This window comes from Neomonachus schauinslandi, chromosome 7 (genome assembly GCF_002201575.2).
Source record: "Neomonachus schauinslandi chromosome 7, ASM220157v2, whole genome shotgun sequence".
Lineage (NCBI taxonomy): Eukaryota > Metazoa > Chordata > Mammalia > Carnivora > Phocidae > Neomonachus > Neomonachus schauinslandi.
Window position 1 is genome coordinate 33,380,491 of NC_058409.1, and position 23,551 is coordinate 33,404,041.

General features: G+C 43.9%; 1 protein-coding gene across 2 annotated transcripts in view; it reads left to right on the forward strand.

Moving 5' to 3' along the window:
* The window catches only part of ARHGAP26 (Rho GTPase activating protein 26), a 419,879-nt gene that overhangs the window by 395,212 nt on the left and 1,116 nt on the right, over positions 1-23,551 (forward strand). The window contains exons 21-22 of one of the 2 annotated variants that reach the window (XM_021702216.2): positions 8,856-8,966; positions 14,756-14,847. In XM_021702216.2, the coding sequence (XP_021557891.1) occupies positions 8,856-8,966; positions 14,756-14,847 (203 nt within the window). Of the gene's footprint in view, positions 1-8,855; positions 9,132-14,755; positions 14,848-23,551 lie in introns of both variants that reach the window. The other variant, XM_021702215.1, reaches the window with a different exon arrangement.

Genomic DNA, 23,551 nt, shown 5'->3' on the forward strand with positions numbered 1-23,551 from the left:
ATCACAGCCTTCTTGTACTTAGAAACTCTAGAGAATGGAAACAAGAAGGCCGGAGCATCGCTTGTTTCTACCTCAGATGGCATTGTGCATATTGGGTGCTTCAGAGTGACTCAGGTGTTTAGTTGCTTTGCGGGTGTCCACAAATGACCATGAAAGCACCATGATTATTGATTCTGAGGTTACAAATACATTGTGGCAAGTAAATGAATTCACGAACACAAAATCTGCAAATAACCTATATGCATCCCTAACATACAATATTTTGTTTTATTATGTCTGGCTTCCTTTGTTCAGTGGTTTTCAGAGCCTTCATTGATTTGTTAAAATTAGTCATTAGTTTATTTATTTTCATTATGGCAGAGTGTACTATTGTATTAATATACTAAAATTAGTTCCCCATTCTTCTTTTGCTGAACGTCTGGGTTTCTTGTTTTTGCTTTTACAAATAATTTGCTGTGCACATTCTTATGCATCTCTTCTGAGGCACATGTACACGCCATGCTGGAGGGTGTATGTCTGGGAATGGAACTGCTGGATCATAGAGGATGATCTCTTCACCTTTGCCAGATGAAGCCAAACTGTCCGAAGCGGGTGTGGCAGTTTCCATCCCTCCTCCAGCAAAGTAGTAGAGTTCTGACTTTCCACATCTTATAACCACTTGATGTTTTCAGCATTTTGATGTTAGCTGTTCAGTCACTCTGGTATGTGTGCAGAACTACCTCATTATGGTTTTGTTTTGTTTTTTTTTTTTTTTAAAGATTTTATTTATTTATTTAACAGAGAGAGATACAGCAAGAGAGGGAACACAAGCAGGGGGAGTGGGAGAGGGAGAAGCAGGCTCCCCGCAGAGCAGGGAGCCCGATGTGGGACTCAATCCCAGGACCCTGGGATCATGACCTGAGCCGAAGGCAGACGCTTAACCGACTGAGCCACCCAGGCGCCCTACCTCATTATGGTTTTAATCTACATTTCCTGTATTACAGCAAGGTTAAGCACTTTTTCTTTTACATTTTCTCTCTCTTTTTTTAGAGATTTTATTTATTTATTTGTCAGAGCACAAGCGTGCACACAAGCAGGGGGAGCGGCAGGCAGAGGGAGAATCAGACTCCCCGCTGAGCAAGGAACCTGATGTGGGACTTGATCCCAGGACCCTGGGATCATGACCTGAGCCAAAGACAGGCGCTTAACCGACTGAGCCACCCAGGCGCCCCGCATTTTCTCTTCTTAAGTCCCTGTTCAAGTTGCTTGCCCATCTCCCCCTTTGTTGTCTGTTTCTTACTGATCAGTAGGAGTTCTTTGTAGAGTCTGGTTATGAGCCCTTTGTTTATTTATATGTTGTAGGCTGCCTTTTTACTCTCTTCTAATGTTGTCTTTTGATAAATAAAGTTCTTAATTTTAATGTAGTCAGGTATATCTGTATTTTCCTTATGGTTACTGCTTTATAGGCTCTGTTGGATATGTTCCAACCTCAAGTTCCCAGAGTTATTCTCTTCTAAAACCTTTCTTGTTTGCCTTTGGCATTTGGATCTGTAATCCACCTGGAAATTATATGTTAGGTATGATATGAAGGACAGATCAAGTGTTGCTTTTACCATGCAGATATCCAGTTATCCTAGTGTTATTTATAGAAGAGTGCTTTCCACTATTACAAAATAATACAGCATCATGATAAAAAAATTAAGACAGTATAAATAAAATTTAAAAATGAATGTTAAATCCATGCCTGTGCACCCAGTTCCCTGTTCTCAATCCCCTGAGGTGTCATTACAGTTTCCTCCTTGCAGATTTATTTTAAGAATCATGTTTAAACATCCCTAGCATTAGAATGGTGGCCTTAAGTTATGCCTCAGGACAGTAGAAGATCGAACCTGGCAGCACTGTTGCTTTCCTTCTCTTTTTAAATTATAGTGACTGTATTTGTTTTTGTGCTGTCTTCAGTATATAGAGAATGAAAATTGAACTGCACTCAGGTTAAGATAGTAAGGAAGTTTTGCGATTTCTCCGCAACCATTCAAATCTTTTAAAACAGCAAGTGTGACCCTATGCATTCTCTAGTGACCCAAAATGCTTCAGCCTTTCTTTACAAATAACTTCGTAAATTGTGAAATGTTTTCAGTTGGGAGGGAGTAAATACCTAAACCAATTCTCATGTACCTGGAGTGGGGTATTGAGAAAGTCTGAGGGGCTACCCTCAGAAACAGAAAAGAATACTCTGCTCATTCAGTATTGCGCACCATGAAGCACAGTGGAGGCATTTGGCCCTCTTACCCTCGCTGGTCCTTTCCCTTGAGGTTTTTTGTTTTTGTTTTTGTTTTCCTGCACATTGAGCAATTGAACTGGAACCGTTGTCCAGTCATCTTTACTTCCAATCCAGAATTTTCCCTTCTACCTCCCATTTCTGCATTATTATACGTGAAAAGTTTCAAATTATTGACTTGGAGAACCTTAAGGATGACAGATGCCTTATTCTAAGATTTTGAATTATGTTTAAATCATGAAATTATTTGCCATTCCCAGCACACTCAATCTGAGTTTAAAATTTGTTTGAAATTTATAGTTCAGAAATTTTTGTGAAAGCCAGAAAATGGAACTACTACACTATAGATAAGTTGAACTATTTTAAAAGCAAATTATTTAAAAACTATTTTAAAGGTGATTGCCTATAATTTCTAAGGCCTTAAGGGGATTTTAGTATGTTGTCTCATTAAAATAAGAATCGGGACTCTGTCATTGTCAGGATAAAAATGCACATTAAATAGATAATATATTAGATGAGTAAAAATGCACATTAAGATATATTAGATAATATATTAGATGAGGGGAAGAATCTGTAAATACTATGCATACTGGTAAAAGTCAAAAGAATACAGAATGATACAACTCGGGGGCATGTGTGTTTTTCCTCTTGTTAGGTTGTGAAGCACATACTGAGAATTCACAACCACAAGGTTGGGACATATATAGGATTTCTGTGTTGTCACAGCTTCAGCAGACACATGTAAAGAATATGTGGTCAGTTGTTTAACAAATTAAAATCATTTTTTGTGTCATTTGCTCTGATTTACCCCTATCCAGTTTATCAGTATTCCTTTTGGCCCTCTTTCCTTGGCTGAGGTTTGATATCCCTTCTTTTTTTTTTTAATGGTGCCTTAAATCAAGACATAAAGGGATATTTTCCAAGGAAGAAGAATTCACTGATTTGGGATTAGATTAAATAGGATTGTATTGGTTTTCATGGAATTTTCTCTTCTCTCTCATTACAGGAGGAAAGGGCAGGGGGGAAGGGGTGGGAGCGGGGGCAAGACAACATTCCCCCTTAGATTTAATAGCGCCTTCCTATTCTGTACCTAATTGGGAAGAGAGGACTGATGGTACATTAAGGTCAGCCCTGGGCTAGTGATCTCACAGGCCTTGTCCAGGCCCGACATACATGACTGGGAACCTGGGCCATAGATCACAGGCCAGTGCCTGGCAGAGAGGAACAAGTGCCAATTTTTTCACTTCTCCATAATACACACCTGGCAGAAGACTGTCTGGACACTCTTGTGTACCTCATCCCTCCTAGTTAGTCCTATCTTTAAGAGTCCTGGAATAGGCTGGCCGTCCGCCACTCCCCCTTTCTCTTGGATCAGCCACACCGTTTGACCAGGGCTCTAACTTTCCAGGTTGACACTGTCTGTCTTCTCTGTCTACCTGCTTGTGTCCTTCCCTACACTACCTTCTTGGCAGAATGCCCTTTGGAAAATTAAACATTGCTTCCAGATGGAAACAGAACAAGAGAAGGGAATTGTATTCATTTTTACATCACTGGAAATGCTAGGAAAGAGGAGAGCCCAAGGTAACCTTTTTCAACTAAAAAAAAAAAAAAAAAGTCTAATTTTTTTTTTTTAATGATGCTTCCTGCTGCTGGGGTGACAGAGAGAGGGAAGGGACAGCCCCCATGCATTGTTGGTGGGAATGCAGTTCAGCAGAACCGTTCTGCAAAGCTATTGGCTAGGTTGTATCAATACCCTTAAAAAAGACTCCTAGCCTTTGACCCACTTATTTAACTTCCAGGAGTTTATGCTAAGGAAACAAATATATTCAGTGATCCTCAACAAAGATACGAGTTGCACCACTAGGTAATAGCTATAGGGGCATAATAATCTGAATATACACAATAAGAGAAAGGTTGCATAAATCAGGGTATATACCATATGATAAAATACCCCGTAGCCATTTTAAGAATGTGATAGCAAAGGCTATTTAATGACATTCGAAAATGTTTTAAGGGGAAAAAAAAAAAGAACAGGCTACTATGTATGTAGTTTTATTCCTCCCAAAATGAGAAGATATGCCAGGATATTAACAGTGATTATCAGTGGTTATAAATTATGATTGTATTGCTTTTTCTTGATTTTTGGTATTTTCCAATTTTCTACAAAGCCATCTATAATTTTGAGTATCAGAATCTTAAAAGGTCAGCTTTCTTCTTAATGGTCAGCTTACTGCTTACCTTGCACCAGGTTTTATTTATTTATTTATTTATTTTTTTTTTATTTATTTATTTGACAGAGAGAGAGATAGCGAGAGCAGGAACACAAGCAGGGGGAGTGGGAGAGGGAGAAGCAGGCTTCCTGCCGAGCAAGGAGCCTGATGTGGGACTCGATCACAGAACCCTGGGATCATGACCTGAGCCGAAGGCAGATGCTTAACGACTGAGCCACCCAGGCGCCCCTGCACCAGGTTTTAATAACCACAGAGTGGAGTCTACCCTGGGTCTGCCACGTCCATGATGAGATTGGGAGCCTGCTGGGGCAGCCCTGTCCATAGGAAGGCAGGCATGCCCTGGCTGGTACACCAGACGTTCCATCATTCGAGTGAGTCACCACAGAAGGGTGTCAAGCTGATGATAATGCCACACACTGTACTTGAACTGTTGGCCACAACCCAACATGCTGCCAGGCCTTTGAGCCTTATCTTCCTAAACCATTCTTTCTTCACTGTCCAGTGAATGTCAACAGGACTGACTGGGACTGTATGACTCCTTTTGAGGACACTGTGGACCAGCAAACTAAAGCTGACATAAGCCTTCCAGTTGAATCCAAACTAGACCAGCAAATGTTCATTCCATGCTAAAGTTTAAGTTCTTGTTGTTGTTGTAGTTGGGCCTTAAAGGGGGGAGGGGAAGGTGGTGGGGCACTGGCAGAATCCCAGGAGTGAAAAATGTACTGGGGCATTCAGCTCAGATACTCACAACTGGACTCTGAGGATGGTAGAGAGGCTTTAGGGGGTCATCTGCTAAGACTGTAGTTACCAAATTATTTTCTCCTGTCCTAACCTCAGTCATTTGTTATCTTTGGCCTCAGTAGGAAAAGTGAGAATTTGATAGAAGCTTCAGGGCCAGTAGCAAAACTTGCCTTTTATTGTTTGTGTGTTTTGTTTTAGGTTTTTTAAGGGTGAGATTTTTTTGTCTGCTGTTGTCATTTTTCAGTAAGCTATAGCCAGACACTTCGGAAGTGAAGGGGAATGAAAGAGTATACAGTCTTGGGCCATTAGCATCATCTGCGTGATCTTATTTCCCACTTACATGTTCTCTGAGTGGTAACACAACTAAAATAAAATGTACTCCTTGCTTCTTGGAGGAATATTTGTATATTATTGTCATTCTTTTGCTGTAGACATCCATCATTAAATAAATAAAAACCTTCTATAGTATTGTTGATCATGAGTTTTATGACATGATTGTGAGCACAAATGAATGAAAAGCATAATTCTATCAGTAGTTTAAAAAAATCAAAGTACTGTGGAGTGTGCATTTTACTGTTACACTAAAATATAATAGTCATAAATTTTAAATTGTGGTCATTTTATAGCAAATAAATGTCACTGCTATGAGTAAAACACAAGCAAACAAATGAAATTCTATTAGTCGTTAAAAATGACAGTCAATACTACAATAAGTGACATGGAGCTTGAAAAGTTCTTATAATGGTTTCAGATACCCTGGAATTCCATCTGCACCCCCAGATATTTCAGCCATGTACTGTCATGGTACATGGTCAAGACCCACTTAGATATGCAAGGATGTGAAAAAACATTCAGAACCATATTGTGTTCATAGAGTATGTCCCCAACTATGCCTTTATTTTATTTATTTATTTATTTATTTTTTTTTTTTTAAGAGTTTATTTATTTATTTGAGACAGAGAGAATGAGAGACAGAGAGCATGAGAGGGAGGGGGGTCAGAGGGAGAAGCAGACTCCCTGCCGAGCAGGGAGCCCGATGCGGGACTCGATCCCGGGACTCCAGGATCATGACCTGAGCCAAAGGCAGTCGCTTAACCAACTGAGCCACCCAGGCGCCCTATTTTATTTATTTTTTTTAACCAAAGGCATAATTCTTATACAAATGAGATAGGAAGCTGGAGGGGTTTCCTACTTATAAAAGCCACTAAAAAGAAAACAAACAAACAAAAAGTCCTAAGGACTTTTTAATTGTCCTGTGCTGACCACTGACCAGAGGAACAGATGAGTTCAGGCCTCTTGGCCTGAGCTGCTTGCTCTCTTGAACTTGCAGATTGTCCCTAGTCAGAGCTCGGGTTCCTGGGCTGGGTTGCAGTTTGGAAGTCATGGCAGGCCTTGCCTACTAGGTCATTATCGAGAGGGGCGGGTTGTGGGGAGAGGCCTGAGAAAGCAAGGTCTTGCTCACCAGCTGCAGCTACAGAAGAAAGTGAAGACTGCACAGTTAAAATGAGGCAGCACTTTCTCCCAGGACTCAAGACAGAGTCAAGTGGGAGCAGGTATTCAGTTAATAAGAGAGTAACTTACCCCTCAGCTGCCAAATCTTACTGTCTTATGTTATAGTTGTTTTTTGGTCTGTCCAATCTTGTTAAATACATTGGGAACTCTTGAGGTTAGGGACCTTGGCAAATGCCAAATTTTATTCCATTTATTGTGTTTGATCATACTCTGTGCTCAGTAGCTTGTCTTTGCTGGATTATTTGAGAAAAAGAGAAAAAAGCCATACTCTTTGAATTTAATCTCTTGTATTATATGAATTCCATCTGCTATGTGAATCTACCAGAGAGAAGACTGGAGGCAGGATTGGGGAATTTACAATGTGTTGAGTCTTATTGAGTCTGTCTGTTGCTACATTCCCATTTTCCTTTGCAAATGTGGCAGGCATCTAAAGGAGATTCATAAATCACTGGTTAAGAAGGCTTCTAGTGCTATGGCTGGGTCTATAAAGAAGCTTGGCACAACATAGAGAAACAGAGCCAGTCCTACTACCCTAGAGGCAGGACACTGTGGTGGCCAGAGCCCAGGGCTTAGGGCCAGGGGATCGGGGTCTGAACCTCAGCCCTGTCACTTACAGGCAAGCCTCAAATGGGCCCCAAGTTTCCACATCTGTGAAATAGGAATCGTATTGTGCGTCTTTGGCTTGTTGGGTAAGTTAAATGAGATTTGTTAATTTACTCACTCAACAATTATTTCTTGAATACTTACAGGCACTATTTTAGGCATTGGAGATAGATCAGTAAACAAAATGGACAAAAATCCCTGCCCTTGTATAATTTATGTTCTAGAAATATAATGCACATAATGGCATTAAATAAGTGTTTCATTCATTTAGTCTGTGGATTTCTGGTGAACTCATGTGATGGGTTTTTACTGTATATTTCCATGAGAATGTATGTTACAACCATAGGTAATTAGGACCATCATGAGGTCTCGTGTCTGAATTGAGAATGACCCACTATATAGGACATTTATGCGTTCTTGCTAAATCCCACTATGTTTAGAAAGTCTATTGCACTGGAATTGGATTGCTGTCATTTTCACCTCTATAAAGTGCTTGGATCAAACATTCCAGCAGTCGGCTGAGGCTCAGGACTGCAGGTGGTGTTGTGGCTGGGCGATTTCCACATTGTTTTCTCAGTCATTGGTCTTTGCACTATCTGTGATTTATGTGATTTTATGGAGTTGCTAGGATGTTTGTTTGTGTAATTTGTAGAAATAAGTCAAAGAGCTAGCATGACCAGTTAAAAGTCACAAGCTGTATTTTAATGAATAATTTTAACCTTTCCTCTGCAAACTTTTGATCAGTTACCCATCAAAGAACAAAATGACAGATTGAAGTTTTCAGTTCCTCATTTTTTCATTGCCTTCCCTGTGAGATTTTTTCTTAGAGCATCACAATGCCCAAAATCCATGAAAAGAGAAAGGGCAGGCCTGGAAAGCAAACCTCAGAGGGACCGCAATGCTGCCGGGGATTGTGTGCCCTCCCTGAGAGGTGTGTGTCCAGACCTGTCCTCCACCCGCTATCGTATTTCTAATGCAGTGCTTCTCTGAGTCTCCAATGGCACACAGCCCATTTAGTTAAAAATGTAAACCGGAAATTGTTTTCTGGCCGAATGGCCCGTACAGCCCAGAAAAATGGTCATTTTTGCTGAGACCCAACTTTAAAAACACTAACACAGCAGTGGAAGCTGAGGGCCTTTTAGAGGCTAGCCCTGCCCCACACGGGCTGGTGCTAGGGTACGAGTGGGAGCTCACGTACGTGGGCCCAGGGCATCTTCCACCAGTGGGCAAGGACACAGTGAACACCATCGAAGAAACTCCTGTGACCTAGAAAGCAGCTGTTCTGCAGGGCAAAGAGACTCCTTAATACCCCAAGGAATTGCAGAACAGGTGCTACTTGGAAGACACCGAGGTCTGGTCTGGAAAAACGTGACTTGGCACTGACGACACAGCCTGGGTTTCAGTGCTCCTCGTCTGCTCCAGCTCCCCATCATTTGGCCTCCCATGAACCTCGTGCTCCCATTGTGGTTTCCCTCTGTGCTGACGAGTTTTCTGGTTGTTCTGTCTTGCAGCCCCCCGAATCCAAGCCCAACTTCACCCCTCTCGCCATCTTGGCCCATGTTCTCGGCGCCATCCAGCCCTATGCCCACCTCATCCACGTCCAGCGACTCATCCCCCATCAGGTCTGTTGCAGGGTTTGTTTGGTTTTCTGTTGCTGCCGTTGCTCTCTCATTGGCTTGGTCCTCTCTTCATGCAGTGTTCAGCCTCCTCGTCAACTTTGTTCCCCGCCATCCAAACCTGCACTTGCTTTTTGACAGGCCAGAAGAAGCAGTTCGTGAAGACTCCAGGTAAAATCACGGATGATGACCAATCTGTTCCTCTTTATCCAAAGCCGGTCAGGGACAGTGGGGGTGGCCAGCCTCTGCCCTCCTGTGATTCCAGCCTAAGAGACCGAAGCCAGGAGGGACCGTGTGCATGAACCAGCATGGCATTCTCCACATCTTTCTGAACCCTTCCTCCAATTTCTGAATGAATCCGTGATGCCTGGAGTTTGGGGAAAGAGTGCTTCCTGGACAGGCCCCTGTTTGGATCGTTCTCTGAATCATGGAGCTTTCTCTGTGCTTTGGTATAAGATAATATCAGAGGGAACCAGTGCTGAGACAAGTACTAGCCTTTTCTTCCCTCATTTTTATCAGGTAGCATCAGGCAGCATTTATTTGTGGGGTTGGACTATAGGCCGTGAGCACTAACACCTAGTTGCTAAGACCAGAGACAGGAGAGAGAGATGAATGTAACAGAATAAAGGATGGAGATGTGAAGCGGTTTCTCTTTATATTGTCATGGCTGCCTCCTTGCCCTCTGTGTGCTCCGATCTCCATGCATCACGGACCCTTAAATCCACTCATGGGAATAAGCAGCACCTCTTTCTCAGAGTTGATCTAGTTCCTCTCCTCTGGTTTGAGGATGTCTAGACTTAATTCTTTGTACTTCTTTAGAGAAAAGAAGCTATGTAAATCCAAGAAAAGAATTAATTAATAAAGATCCCCTGCAGAATCTCTCTACTATGTAGATCCTAAGCCCGTGTCTCTCTCAAATTTAGTCTCTGCTTGCAGACAACCAAAATGTAGAGCCCAGTTATAAAGCATAATAAGCATTTGGAGCCTTTACAGTATTTTCTCATCCATCTTTTTCTCATAGCTATTTTTTTCCCCAAAGGATGGGTCCAGCAGAGAGGCTTAAATAATTTATAACACTGAGTCTCACTTTTAAAAAAAGAAAACCCATGTTATTTATATATACAGATGTATATATTAGTTTATTCTCCTCCAGGTACTTTCCAGTCTATCATTGCATTGTATCCTCATCTGAGAATGAGAGGAGAAATGGCCTGAACTGTCTTATAGAGAAAGAAAACTGAGGCACAGAGTTGACTGCCCAGTCACACCACTGGATGAGAGCCCATCCAGAATTCAGGACTTCTTGTCCTTAACTCAGCACTCTTTCCTCCAAACATATGGGTGCCCCCAAACCTAAGGTTCCATGCCACTCCCAGCCCCAGAGCCTGGCCTGCTCTTCCTGGTTTTCTATCTAGCTTTGCACTGGAAGGTAGGAAAGAAAGGTAGCTTTTCCATATACTCTTTTATCCTCACCCTGGGAATAGGGTTAAAATTCAAGATCATATTTTTCTGACACTCAAGTTATTTCCTCATTATTTCCTAGACATATTCTGGGCGCTTTGGGAGACGTTAACTTTCTAGGACACGAGATATGGCATGGATCTAACCAGAGCGGTTCGATCACTCATTGCCCCATGAAGACCTGAACAGAGCAAACTTCAGTCACCTTCCAATATGCCTCACTACTTGTAGGAGAGGCTTGGTCATTAGCAGAATGTGTTTCCTTCAGTCTGAACAAAGGGAAGTAAAATCTTCAAAACACTGGTCCCTTGAACAGGATGGGCTGGGGGACTCAGGATGGTAGAATCATTCAGGTAAAAAGCTGAACATATTCTCTGCTTTGAGGGTATTCACTTTTTTGTGTCTCTGAGTTTGGGGGCCTATTGCCTGTTGCCTGTCCAGTATCTCCACCTCTGTACTCCCATCACCTGACATTTTTTCAGGGTTTTTTTCTTTAGCTACTCCTTTCCATCTCCCAAAGTATTTCATGATTGGCAGAGCACAGCAGCAATAGGATCTGCCACCCTAGTAGGTTTGGGGTCATGGTATTCAGAACTGCCCACTCTGACCATCATTAAAATAGCGCCATTTGGATGATGCTATTCCACAACGCTTTAGGAATCTGCCATTTTGAAATAGGAAAGACAGACTAGGGCTTAGAATCAGCTGTCACACAGCTAAGTATGTGTGCCGAGGTAAGCACAGATGGAGACCCTGCTGGGAGCTAGCCCATCAGACCTAGCCAACGGAGAGGATTAAAATCCCCTAATTGCCGTTGGGGTATGCAGCCAAGAGGTGGGGGCATACCTACTGTTCAGGCCCAATGGGGCCTTTCCCCCAAATCCACTTCCAGAGCGTGAAGCTTCAGATTTCCTTCCCCTGGCAGAGCTTTTAAAAGTAAATACTTAGACCTAATAAATGGTCCCGTGAACTTCTACATAATGTCTCCTCTGGAAATGACTCCCTCTCCCCTCTTCCAAGCATTTTTAGTGCTTGTTAGTTCAAGCTCAGGAAGGAAGATGCCTTTGATAGCACAGCAGAGGCATATTCCCCTCACACTTCCCTTTCCTGTCACCCCTAGAGAAGCTCCCAGCCCCTAAACTGTAACTTCCCTTTACACAGTGGTCCCTGGCAGTTGGGCCTGAATGATCAGGCTGTTGCATCCTGCCAGTCTAGCTGGTCATCTGTAGTGTCATCTGACGGAGAGTGGGTTGTCATTTTGCAAGGTTTGCAAGGGCATTTGAGGGAAGCTCCTCTGAGTGCTTTCCTGGCCATGTGCCATGCTCAGAGGCGAAAATTAAAAATGAACCAGCAGAAGGTTCCAAACTTGTTCATGCCCTTGAAGGCCAGCCGAGGTCTGAAGGGCACTGTTTCAGGAGCAGCTGAAGGCACCTCAGGCTCTCTGTGTCCGGTGTTGAGATGCACTGCAGAGAATGGGGAGCTAGAGAGCCAAGGATGCTTAGTGGGGATGTTTTATTTTTTTTAGTCAGAGCCAAAGCCTACAAGCACAACCTCTGTGCCAACAGGATCTGTTTTGGTAGGAACCCTACCTAAAGCAAACTGCTGGGGCTTTTGAGAGCTAATATAATATAGGACACTGGACCTGTTGGGCTGACAAACTTAAAAAGATAAAACTTCCCCCCCCCCATAGAGATACCAGATTTAGCAAATGTTTAGCAAATAAAATAAAAATACAGAATATTCAGTTACATTTGAATAGTAGATAAATGGCAAGTGATTTTTCTTACTATAAGTATGTCCCATGCAGTATTTGGGACTTCTACTATAAAAACATTTCTCGTTGATCTGAAATTCTAATTTAACTTGGTGTCTTTAACATTATTTGGCAGCCCTGGTCCTGGGGAACAGGAGTAGGAGGAGGTCTCGGGAAAAGACCCTCTTGTAGATGGTCAGTCACCTGTTAATCCAAGAAAAAAGCAAGGCCCTTTCCTGATCTCTGTTTTTATTTTTAGTAGGTTATTTTATTGTCACTTGATTCAATTCCAAAAGCCCAACATTAGTGGAAAATTTACTCCTCTTGAATGATAAACTTCGGCACCTGAGACCGTTCCCTCTGCTTGATTCCTGCCAGATACCCCACTTGGCTTCCCTGGTTTGCCCATTTTGTCCCATTCCCTTTAATTTAATGAAGTTAATAAGTCACCGCTATGAAAACCCAGCTGGAGGAGCCTTGCCTCAGATGATCTTACTCTCACCTTTGATTTTTCTCATCCCTGGTCTACGCTCTCCACCCACCAGCTGTGCCCTGTCACAGTGACCAGGGCTAATGTCAGATGGATTCTCCTTCCACCTTCCAGGCTCTCCTTGCCTGCCATTATGGGGTTTGGGCCATTTTATCACTTTTTATGACCAGGCAACTCCTCCTCTCGGCGCCCATTCCCTCAAAAACAAAAACAAACTTTTTTGCCCTCCATGGAAAGTTGCACAATGGGTATTTGGCCCTTGCTGACAACATACAGAATTGGTTTAGTTAGAACACAGAATATGCCTCTGGTGCAGAACTCTATTCTGACGTTAATGACAATTACCCCAGAAGAGCTGTTTTCCTCTTAAAGTTCATGAATTCTGATGGCTCTTCTTTCCTTCATTCCCAGCGGATCCACTTCATTTTCTCCCACTTTCCTAATTTTCTCCCACCTGGCCATCATCTGTTGGCCACTCGAAGACCAGAGGACAGAATGGTGAACTATGCCCAGCAACAAATTCTGGATAATCATTTATTGTGATCGTTGTTTGCAACAGAACTTTTAAACTATCTTTCCTTCGGTTTTCATGGAGCCAAGACTAGACGTTCTAGATGCCTGGTCCCGGTATAAGTGTCCATCCATCCATCCATCCATCCATGGCTCCTCTTTTCCAACAAGAAGCCGGATTTGGTGACTCTGAGAAATAACAGTTCCATAATGACCCAAGACCCCTGCCTCTTCTGATTTTGTCTGGGCTTACCTAAGACCAGCCTTTCCTCAGCTAAATCTCATTTGGCCACTAGAAATCAGTGTGCCACAGGGCGTTTAGTATCACTGGCTCCTGGAGGCTTTCTGTTTGTCAAATGAAGCTAAAGTAAATAATATATCCCTGGAATAATTGTTTAACCCAGAGGGCCTTCTGGCTCTTTTGTTATTCTGCCCTGGAGCCCCTAAATGTGCTTCTTCAGAGGGCTCAGAAGTAGAAGAGATTACTCTTAGTAAATAAAGAGCCAACTTTTGACTGTTAAATGTTATTTGTCTTATGACCCTTGAGAAGTCCATAGATCATTTGGAACTATTTGGATATCAAAGCAAAAGTTGATAGAAAGCAATAGGATTTACCAGTTCTTACTATTTACTCTTTAGAACATGGCTTAGCAATCTGTGACCCTTGGGTCAAGTCCAGCCTACCACCTGTTTTTTCTAAGTAAAGTTTTGATAGAACACAGCCATACAAAATCATTTACATGTTGTCTGTGGCTGCTTTTATGCCACAAGGCAGAGCTGAGTAATTGCAACAGAGACCATATAGCCTACAAAGCCTAGAATATCCACTGCTAGGCCATTTATAGCAAGAGTTTGCCAACCCCTGCTCTAGAACGGTGGTTCTTAGCCCTGGTTGCACACTAGAGTCAGTTTGAGAGCTTTTCAAAAATGATTTTGTTGAACATATATACATCACGTTCCCTCTCCCTTCTTCCTCCCCACGCTCCCCACACACATTCACATAAGTGCTCACACACACAACTTGTCTGTTCCCTGCCCTACCCTGGGGGTCGGGGAGTTCCAGCCCTGGAATCCTGCTCCACCAGCCCAATGAGAAATAAGTAACATCTGGAAGAGCGAATGTCAGTCCGTGGCCTAGAGCTGAAACATGGCTTTGTTAGAATTTCTCCTTTTTGACTCACTGAGCATTGCCAGTTTTCAACAAGGTCTGTTGGGAGTGCTCCCCAGAGCAACTAGGAAGCTCTTTCCTGCCCCCACCTCCCATTTCCCAAACTACTCCTGCTCCAAAAATGGGTCCCAGCCTGCTCTCCCACTGTTCAGGTGTCGTAACTCCTAGGCAGAGTTTCACATGGCACAAGGTGACCCCACAAGAAGTGTGGCTTTTCTCTGAATAATTCTCATTTTTCTCTGGTGACCTTTGCAACTTTTCCACCTCACGTTTTGCCATCTGACTGCCTTGTCAGGCTGTTGCCGCAAGAGACAACTAGGTGGCTTGCAGGGAAGGGGAAGAAGAGAGGTTAAATATCTGGGGCTTTCAGAAGGTTTAAAAATACTGCTAAATAAACTCCTATTTTCACACAGCACACCGTTCCGGAAGGCAAAAGCCTTATATGCCTGCAAAGCTGAACATGACTCAGAACTCTCGTTCACAGCAGGCACGGTCTTCGACAATGGTGAGTTTCTCATTCCCTTGCAGAACTTTGGGAGGGGTGGGAGAGCAAATAAAGAACTGCAGTTTTCAAAGTTCCTGCGGGGAGAAAAAAATACAGTCTCACTTGAATGGATAAGACTGAAAAGAAGTGAGAGGGGGCGGGGGTGGGGGTCTTTGCCCAAAATAAGAGAGTAGCAGCAAGACTTCTGGAGGCTCTGTCAAGAGTGGACAGTGTACTGAAGTCTTCACTTGGACAGACTCAGCCTCATGGAGCAGTACTGGACATGAAAAGTGATTGTGTACCTGGATGGGGCTCTGCCAAGCACTTGGCAGTGGCTTTGAGAGTCTGGGGGCTGGACAGAGGATAGGAGACAGCAGAGCAGAGAACAGGGATCCTGCAAGTGGTCAGCTCAGGGTGGAGACTGAAGCACACGTTCTGTGCCTCTTTTTCCTCTTGGGTTCAGTGGCATTCACTCTCCATAGCAGGTGAGGCTTATTTCCAGGCTAGCAGGGCAACTGGGCAAGCTCAGGGTCAGTGAGCCTCCCTGCAGTGGTGCTTGTCCTCCCCCTGACTGTTAGTAGACTCCCTCAGGGCCATCTCCCTGCACACTCCCAGCTGTCCTGCTCAAGTATCCTGTGTGAAAATGGATTCATGGCACTTGCACTGTAGAACTGGGAACTAGTCTTACTTGATGTACCTTTTTCTTGTTGTTTTTTGTTTTTTGGGTTTTTTTCCTCCCTAAAAAAAGGAAAAGGTAGTATTTTTTAAAGTGAGTATTGATGGCATAATTTGTCGTAACTTACCATTTACCTAAGAGAAAAATCAGGATTCTGGGAAAAAGCCAGAATTTCTGTTACAGCTGAGATTTTCGCCAGATGAAGTTCTCCTTTGGGGTTAATCTTTCCGGATCCTTGGGTGAAAGGGTCCCTTTTTTGCCCAAAGGAGAAATCCAAAGCTGCTGCCTGATTTCAGGAAGTGGAAATTTTCTGGGGCTGCCTTCTTGACCTCCGTTGGGGTGGTGGCAGAGTTCCTGAGCAGGGCTGAGTGCATGTTGCCCAAGCGCTCCCCTTCAGGGCTGAGTGCCCCACTTTGGCCTAGGTTACACCTCCTGCCACCTGCTTGAGAGCCAGAAATACAGGGCAGCCAAGGCCCCCACCTAGCACTAGAGTGCCTCAGCTCTAGATTCGGGCCACCAAAGCACAAGTCCTGGCTCGACTACCTGCTTCTGTGTGTCCAGCAGTGACAACCTCTCTGTGCCTCAGTTCTGTCCTCTTCACATAAAGATAAGAGTGTTGTGAGGGAGAATTGCAATGGTGCACATCATGTATTTAAGATAGTACTCAACACATTAAGCATTCAGTGTTATTATTATCATGATGATGATTGCCATCATTATGCCCATCTTAGAGCCTGATGTTCTGATAGTTCACGGTGATCCTTTTACATTTGTCCCTCCTATAAAGCAGGCCTGGGTCTTGGCTGGGCAGTAGGCACTGCACCTTGACCCTCTAAGTCCTGGCTGTCTTTAGCGGCCTCTAAGCCAGAGCAGAGATGGACTCCTGGGGACAGCCTTGAGTGCATCCCCATGTGAGGGGGCAGCCCCCTGTGTGCCCAGCCCCTGCATTCAGCATTGCAGAGGTAATAATCAGGCATGGGGAGACAGAATGGGGAATAGTTCACAGAGCACCTGGGGGATTCCTAGGTCACGCTTAGACCTTCTGAGCCCGCAGGGGCTGGGGTGAGCCCATAACTGTATGTGGCCTGCTGGGCGCATGTCCTCTTGTATGGTTCTCGAAGCCCCAAAAGCACTGTCCTTAAACCTTTGCTCCATTAACTCTCATTTGGGTGCTTTACATATCCAAGTGCATAGCCAGCCAGCCCAGCTGCCTCTCCTATCAGCAGCTGGAGCATTCAGGCCCTGCCAGAGCTGAGGTGACGTGGGTCCATGGAAGGCTGTCCAGAGCCATGTTGCTAACAAGTGTGCCCTGCCCGAATAGGCCCATACGGTAGAGTCCCAGTGCAGCCATAACATGATGCAGCGTTCACAGCAGACAAACCTGCGTGGGCTGCATGCAGGCCTTCTGTGTCCTGCTCCGCCAGCAGGGGCAGGCCTTCTGCCTGGAGATGGGCAGGATTTGAGACATTCCCACATTTACAGGTGAATCCAGAATTTAAAGTCTGTCCTCTGAACCCCAGTTCACTGCTCCTGTGGGCAAGGGACTGTCATGTTCCTATCAGCTATTCACTGTGACTGCACAAAGGACCCCTGATCTTAGGGGCAAACTTGGTCTAAACTCTGAAAAGGTATGTGTATGTGTGTGTATCTTGTGACTCCTTTTTTTGAGTGCAGCCCTCAACTTTATTGAGATACCCACATACCATACAATTTACCCATTTAAAATGTACAATTCCATGGTTTTTAGTATATTCAGAGTTGTGCAACCATCACTACTATCTAATTCCAGAATATCTTCATCACCCCTAAAAGAAACCCTGTACCCCTTAGCAGCCATCTCCATTTACCCCCAATCCTGCTCCATTCAGCGTCTACTCTCTGTCATTATCAATTTGCCTGCCCTGGGTATTTCATATAAATGGAATTACACAGTATGTGGTCTTTGTGACTTGCTGCTTCCACGTAGCATAGTATTTTCAAGGTTCATCCCTGTTGGAGCGTGCATCAGGACTTCTTTCCTTTTTATTGCTGGGTAATCTTCCCATGTGTGGATATACCACATTTTATTTATCCACTCGTCAGCTGATGGCATTTTGATCATTTATACTTTTTGGCTATGAGGAACAATGCGGCTATAAACATGCATGTACAGATTTTTGTGAGGACCTGCGTTTCCAGGTCTCTTGGTGATAGGCCTGGGCGAGGGCGGGGGGGACTACTGAATCCCACTGTAACTCAGTTAAACAGTTGAAGGAGCTGCCAGACTGTTCTACAGAGAGGTTGCTTCACGTTGTCTTCCCACGCTTTTAAATCTCCTTTTTGAAGTAGCTAACCAAAGAGAAAGGAAAAGAAACCTAGGTGGTTTTTTAATGGCCAAGTCCTTTCCTTCCCTGAGTGGTGCTCTGCCTAGCAGGTCCTGGGACTGCATGCACCACACAACTTGGTCATCATCATAAAGCCTATAATGATAAAGGAGAGCAGGAAAGAGGTTTGGTTAAATGAATCAGAGGCCTTATCCACGCCTTCCTGTGGTTTCTGGGAGTCATGGCAGAGTTCATTGACACCAGTTTGTTTTTAACCAGGAATGCCCTTTCAGATTCCCTGGAGAGCAAAAGGCAAAATGAAACCCCAAAGAAAGCACCTCTCAGTGTTGACTGAACTGCAATCAAAGAAGGGTCTGACAAAATGTGAATCCACTTTTTAAAGATTCATTTATTTATTTTAGAGAGAGAGAGAGAGAGAGCGTGCACGAGCAGGGGAGGGGGGCATAGGCAGAGAGAGAGATTCCCCAACCGACTCCCCACTGAGTGAGGAGCCACCTCCAGGCTTGATCCTGAGATTACGACCTGAGCCGAAACCAAAAGTCAAAGATGCTGAACCAACTGAGCCACCCAGGTGCCCCATGAATACACTTTTTGTGGTGATTCTTAGAAAATGCTACATATACCCCATTTCCCCCCTCCCATCACCTCCATTGGAGAAATCAGGCATTAGGGGAGAAAAAGCTGTTAGCACATTAGGCAGGGAGATCATTTTCCTTGTTCTGTCTCTTGCTAGTTTCTTTCTGGAGACATCAGGTAAGAGCTGTTTAAGTTGGATGCTCTCTGTAGCTGTCAGATTAAATCATCAGACCAAAAGGAAGAAATTTCTTAATGACAGGCTTAGAGAGTTTGTGTATGTTGTCTTTTTCAGGATCAGGAAGAATGAATAAGGAAGAAGAAGAAGGAGGGGAACCTTGAGGGGAAACTCTGTTATTTCATAATGATTAATCTCTCCAAGCCTTTGGATTCCAGGGGCCTGTGCTGTGGATCTGGGGTGGCTGCTCAGTCAGCTTTTGGAGTTTGTGCAGGGGAGAATGGATGTGCAATACTTGGAAATAACTCCACTGTCAGCCCTTGCCAGTCTACTAGGAAATAGCCCATTTCACCAGGAGCACCTCAGATAGTAACTGGAAAGAGAAATAACTTGTGTTCCCAGGAACATTAGTCATTTTATGGCAATGTGATTAGTGATACCTGGAAAATTCACATGGTAGTCACTAAAATTGGGTTCTTGGGATACTTCCATCAAGATTTGAGGTGGGCTGGATCCATTCATTCCCAGGGTATGGGGTATGGCATGAGTGCAAGACAAGGCTGCCCCGGCTTTCCTTTGCAGATAAAGAAAATCCTCCCAGGGAGCCACTGAGCCATTCCCACCAGTGCTGTTATGGGGGGAGGTCTTCGGAGTGGAGTCTTTTGGACTCCCCAGCCGTCTCTACTGCCAGATCCAAACACAAACCCAAGCCACCTCCATCTCTCACCCAGGTGTTTCCACCAGCTGCCTACATGGTTGTCATGTCCACTCTTGTCCCCACAACATATTCCCTGAGCAGCAGCCAGAGTAATGTTTGGAAATCACATCATGTTATTCTGCTTCACATACTCCTGGCCTCCTGTTCCTCCTAGAATTACTGATGAGTGCCTCCACCAACAAGCTTCTGCCCCCGGCCCCTCCCTCACTCGATACACTGCAGCCTCACGGGCCTTCCCTATGTTCTCAGCTAGGGTCAGCAAAGTATGACCTGTCAAATCCAGCTCACTGCCTGTTTTTGTAAATAAAGTTTTATTGGAACATAGCCACCCATGCCTCTTTGTCTGCATATTATCTGTACAGCTACAATGGCACAATTGATAGAGACACACGTTTATGACCTGGCTCTTTGAGAAAAATTTGCAGACCACTATTGTGAAATCAGACCAAGCTTTTCACCACCTTAGGGCCTTTGCACTTGCCATTATCCACCGCCTGGCTAGCTCCTTTAGATCCTTTAGGTTTTAGCTTTTTGAGCTCCTCCCCATACCCTCATCCCTATCCCAGTCTCTCTCTCTTCCCTCATCACTACCTAAAATTATGTGCTTATTTATTAATATATTGCCCTGATCCGAGAGCAGAATCCTTCTGCTTGCTCTCTACTGTGTACATGGCCCCCTAGCACAGTGTCTGACACAGGGTAGGTGCTTAATAAATGCTTGTTAAATGAGTAAATGTATTCGGCTACACAAGGGTCTGTGCCTCTTCCAGCCAGTACTTCTTCCCTTTGGAACAGTCAACCATTAGAGATCCTAGTCACATGCTTGCTCCTTGTCCACAGTGAGAGAGGGAAAAGAGAGAGCATGAGCTGTGTATACAGGGGTGTATGGAGTATATATGGATGGAGCTGAGAGAAAGTGGTTGGCAGGAAGCACATCCATGTCATCAGCTGCTTATATTAGATGCTTGCTGGGCTGGAGAGCTGCCTAGGCAACTCACTGAAACACTCTGTGTTTATATAGCACATTGGACATTGGTGCAATTCAGAAAGTTGGACATTGGCTCAGTTCAGCTCAACAAGTACTTAGGAGCATCGTTGACATTCAAAGCATTGGGCGAGGCAAAAGCAGTAGTGGTTAGACCACAGACTCTTTGGTCAGATGCCCTGGGTTCAGATCCACCTCCATCACCTGTCAGCTATGTAGTATTGGGCAAGATGCTTAACCCCTCTGAGCCTCAGTTTCTCATCAGTAAAATGAGGATTAATAGCAGAATCAACTCCAGAGTCATTCTGAAGATGAAAGGAGATAATGCAGGCAAAGCACTTAGCAAAAAACCCACTACTTGGTATATACATACATATGTATGTGTAAATTCTTAGTGTGCATATGTATCATTTTCTGGTTGAGTATAGGTGTAATGGTTTGGAAGAGGGCTTGGTCTTTGGAGTCAAACAAGCTGGGTTCAAATTCTAGTTCTACCATTGTGATTGGCATGAATTAATTGACCTTTCTGGGCCCTTAATTTTCTCATCTGTAAAGTACAGATAGGAAAATACAAGCTAGGATCTTCAGGATCAAATAAATTGATATATGTCTAAAGCTCTCAGCCCATTGGCTGCTTCCCAGTCCCTATCTAAGTATTAGCTTCTGTCATAATTCACCAGGCAGAGGGGACTCATTAGGTGAGACAGTACAGACTAAAATGTCCTTAAAGGGGGCAGGGGGGAAGCAAAGCTTAATACATTTGGACAGTGTTAATAGCACCCACGAACAATGTGCAGAATGAGCATTCCAGGAGTTTGGAGAAAAGAGGGAACAGGTAGACCGGATTCCATGCCAGTATTTATGAAGGAAGTAGGGCTTCAGCTGAGCCATAAAGTGGGAGGACAGGAAACAGAAGCGGGGAGGACATCTGATGTTGCCTTCCTCCTCCATCAGTGAATGAGAATTTGCGTTGCCTTATTACCACCCTCGCTACAGAGGCATTTGGGCACAGAAGAGTCATAACCCTTACCTTTCTTTGAATGAGTCAAAAAGATCCCTCAGCCTCACTCCTAGAGATTGTGTTTTAACTGGTATGTCACAGGGTCCAGGACTCTGCAGTTTTAATAAGCATCCAGGTGATTGGGATGACGTGGTCTGCTCTCATGCCTTAATGAACCCAGCTTAAAGACCCCAGTGAGTCCGCAGTCTAACCTGAGGGCTGCATTGTCCCCTGCCATCTCCTGTGACATAGCTCTTGTTCTTCCATTGGAGGGCCTCCTTTATCCCCTTGTGCTCTTCCCTTACGCTGCAAATTCCATTTTTAATGTCTGTAGACGTTACCACCTCAGCACCTGAACTGTGTTTGAACAGCTGCCCAGGAAGGGAGAATGTCTGAAAGTGAGGGACTCCGTGTATCTGGTGGAGTAACAATTCAACTAGGAGCTCTGCTGTAAAGTGGGAGGGGTCTTTTTTGTTTTTATTTTGTTTTGTTGGTTATTCTTTCTAGGCCTTTTATTTTGGGGAGTGAGTTTGTTTGTTTTGGTTTGGTTCTGAACATTTGAGGTTCCCCAAAGCTTGGGTGGGTATTGAGACCAGGCCCTTACCAGGAGAGAGCCTTGTTGACCAGTCCAAGTGACTGGTCAAATGATGCAGGGTCCCCTATTGGCTAGCCCAACTGTGTCCTGGCTCTCTGCTGAGTGCCTTCTCCATATTGGCCCCTGGAACTTCACAAGAACCCACTGACAGAGTGAGAGTTTTATTATAATCACTTTATAGGTGCAGAAAAAATTCAAGTGATCTTAACATCGTCAGCTGGATGGATGGTCAGAAGGCGGTGGTGTTTGAGTGCAAGTATCTGAGGGGTGGGTTGAGAGAGTTTCATCACTGGAGAGGCCGGGGTGCTTTTAAATTGTGTTGTGTTCTTCCGTGGCACTTCTCTTCCAGACTCCTCCTTGTGTGGGCGTCATGAATCCGAAGTCCCCTTACTATTTTTGGTTTATTCATGAAGCCTAGTGATACAAAATTATGCAAGCATTTTGGAGGCCACCTAATAGATGTTTGATCTTGTCTTTTCCTGAAGCTTTCAAGATTACATTGACATTGATCTTCTTTAAGCCTCGATGTGTGTCCTTTTGCTACTCACCCATTGCTTCCTTTTGTTTCTGTTCTTGCTTCTTTCCCCACAAACCGAAACTAGAGTTACATAGTAGCAATGGGCGCGGAAATGCTTTTCTAAAACAAGCTCAGGAAGTCACTTAATTAGACTAGGAAGGGAATAAGGGGAAATTGATTCTTTCTAAACAGTCTCAGAAAATTGGAGTTTTCCTAATAGGTTAAGAGCAAATACGTTGCCTTTCCCATTAAGAGTGATTTGTATATTCCCAGTTCACAAGCATGAATACCACCCCCCCCCATTTCCAGGTCCCATGATTCCTTCTCTCTTTCTTCCTGCTATTGAACTTTGCAGACTCAGCTGGATTTTATATAATCTTTACAATATCACTGTAATTTCCATGAAGATGTATTGTGATAGCACAGAAATGAGTGTATATTTTCTGGATATTGAAAAACCAAGGAAATGGAGATTTTGAAAGTTGCAAGAGAGAGGGAAGAAGACATCTTTCAGTCTTGTATGTAGGAGGGAGGAAAATTCTAGAGAACAGCAGAGAAAACTAAGGGTATGGGTGGAACAGAGGGGGCTGTTCAAAGGCTATAGAATGTAAAAACAAAACAAAACAAAAACAAAAACAAAAAACCACAGAGGGAGTTTGCAGGGAGATTGGAAGCAGAGCGTAAGGATTTAAAGGGAAGCAAAATGCATAATTAGGTTAGTAAAATGCATGCTAGATATCTTTAAAGACTAGTTCTTAGCATTTTTTCACTGGCACTCCACTGGGTACAAAGGCAGTCCTGGGTAGGTAGATGGGTGCCATGGATGGATGGATAGATGGATGGATGGTTAGATAAATTTATGGATGGAGCACCATAACTGACTTCTAACCTAAAAAGTAGAAATCTGTCACCTCTTTCTGATTTAAACCAGCAACTTCAGAAAGTCTGGGAAACTCCTAAAATTCTATGTAAAACTTTGAACGTCTTTGTTTCCTTTTGTGTTATAAAGAACATTCAGAGTAACCTTTATTGAAAAGCTTATGTCCCACAAAAAATTAAGAACCCCTGGTTTAAGCAAGTCCTAGAAATGTGTAATATAACAAGCGATTGCACTCATTTGTTCTCACACGAGTGTGCACACACATCCACCACCTGCCCT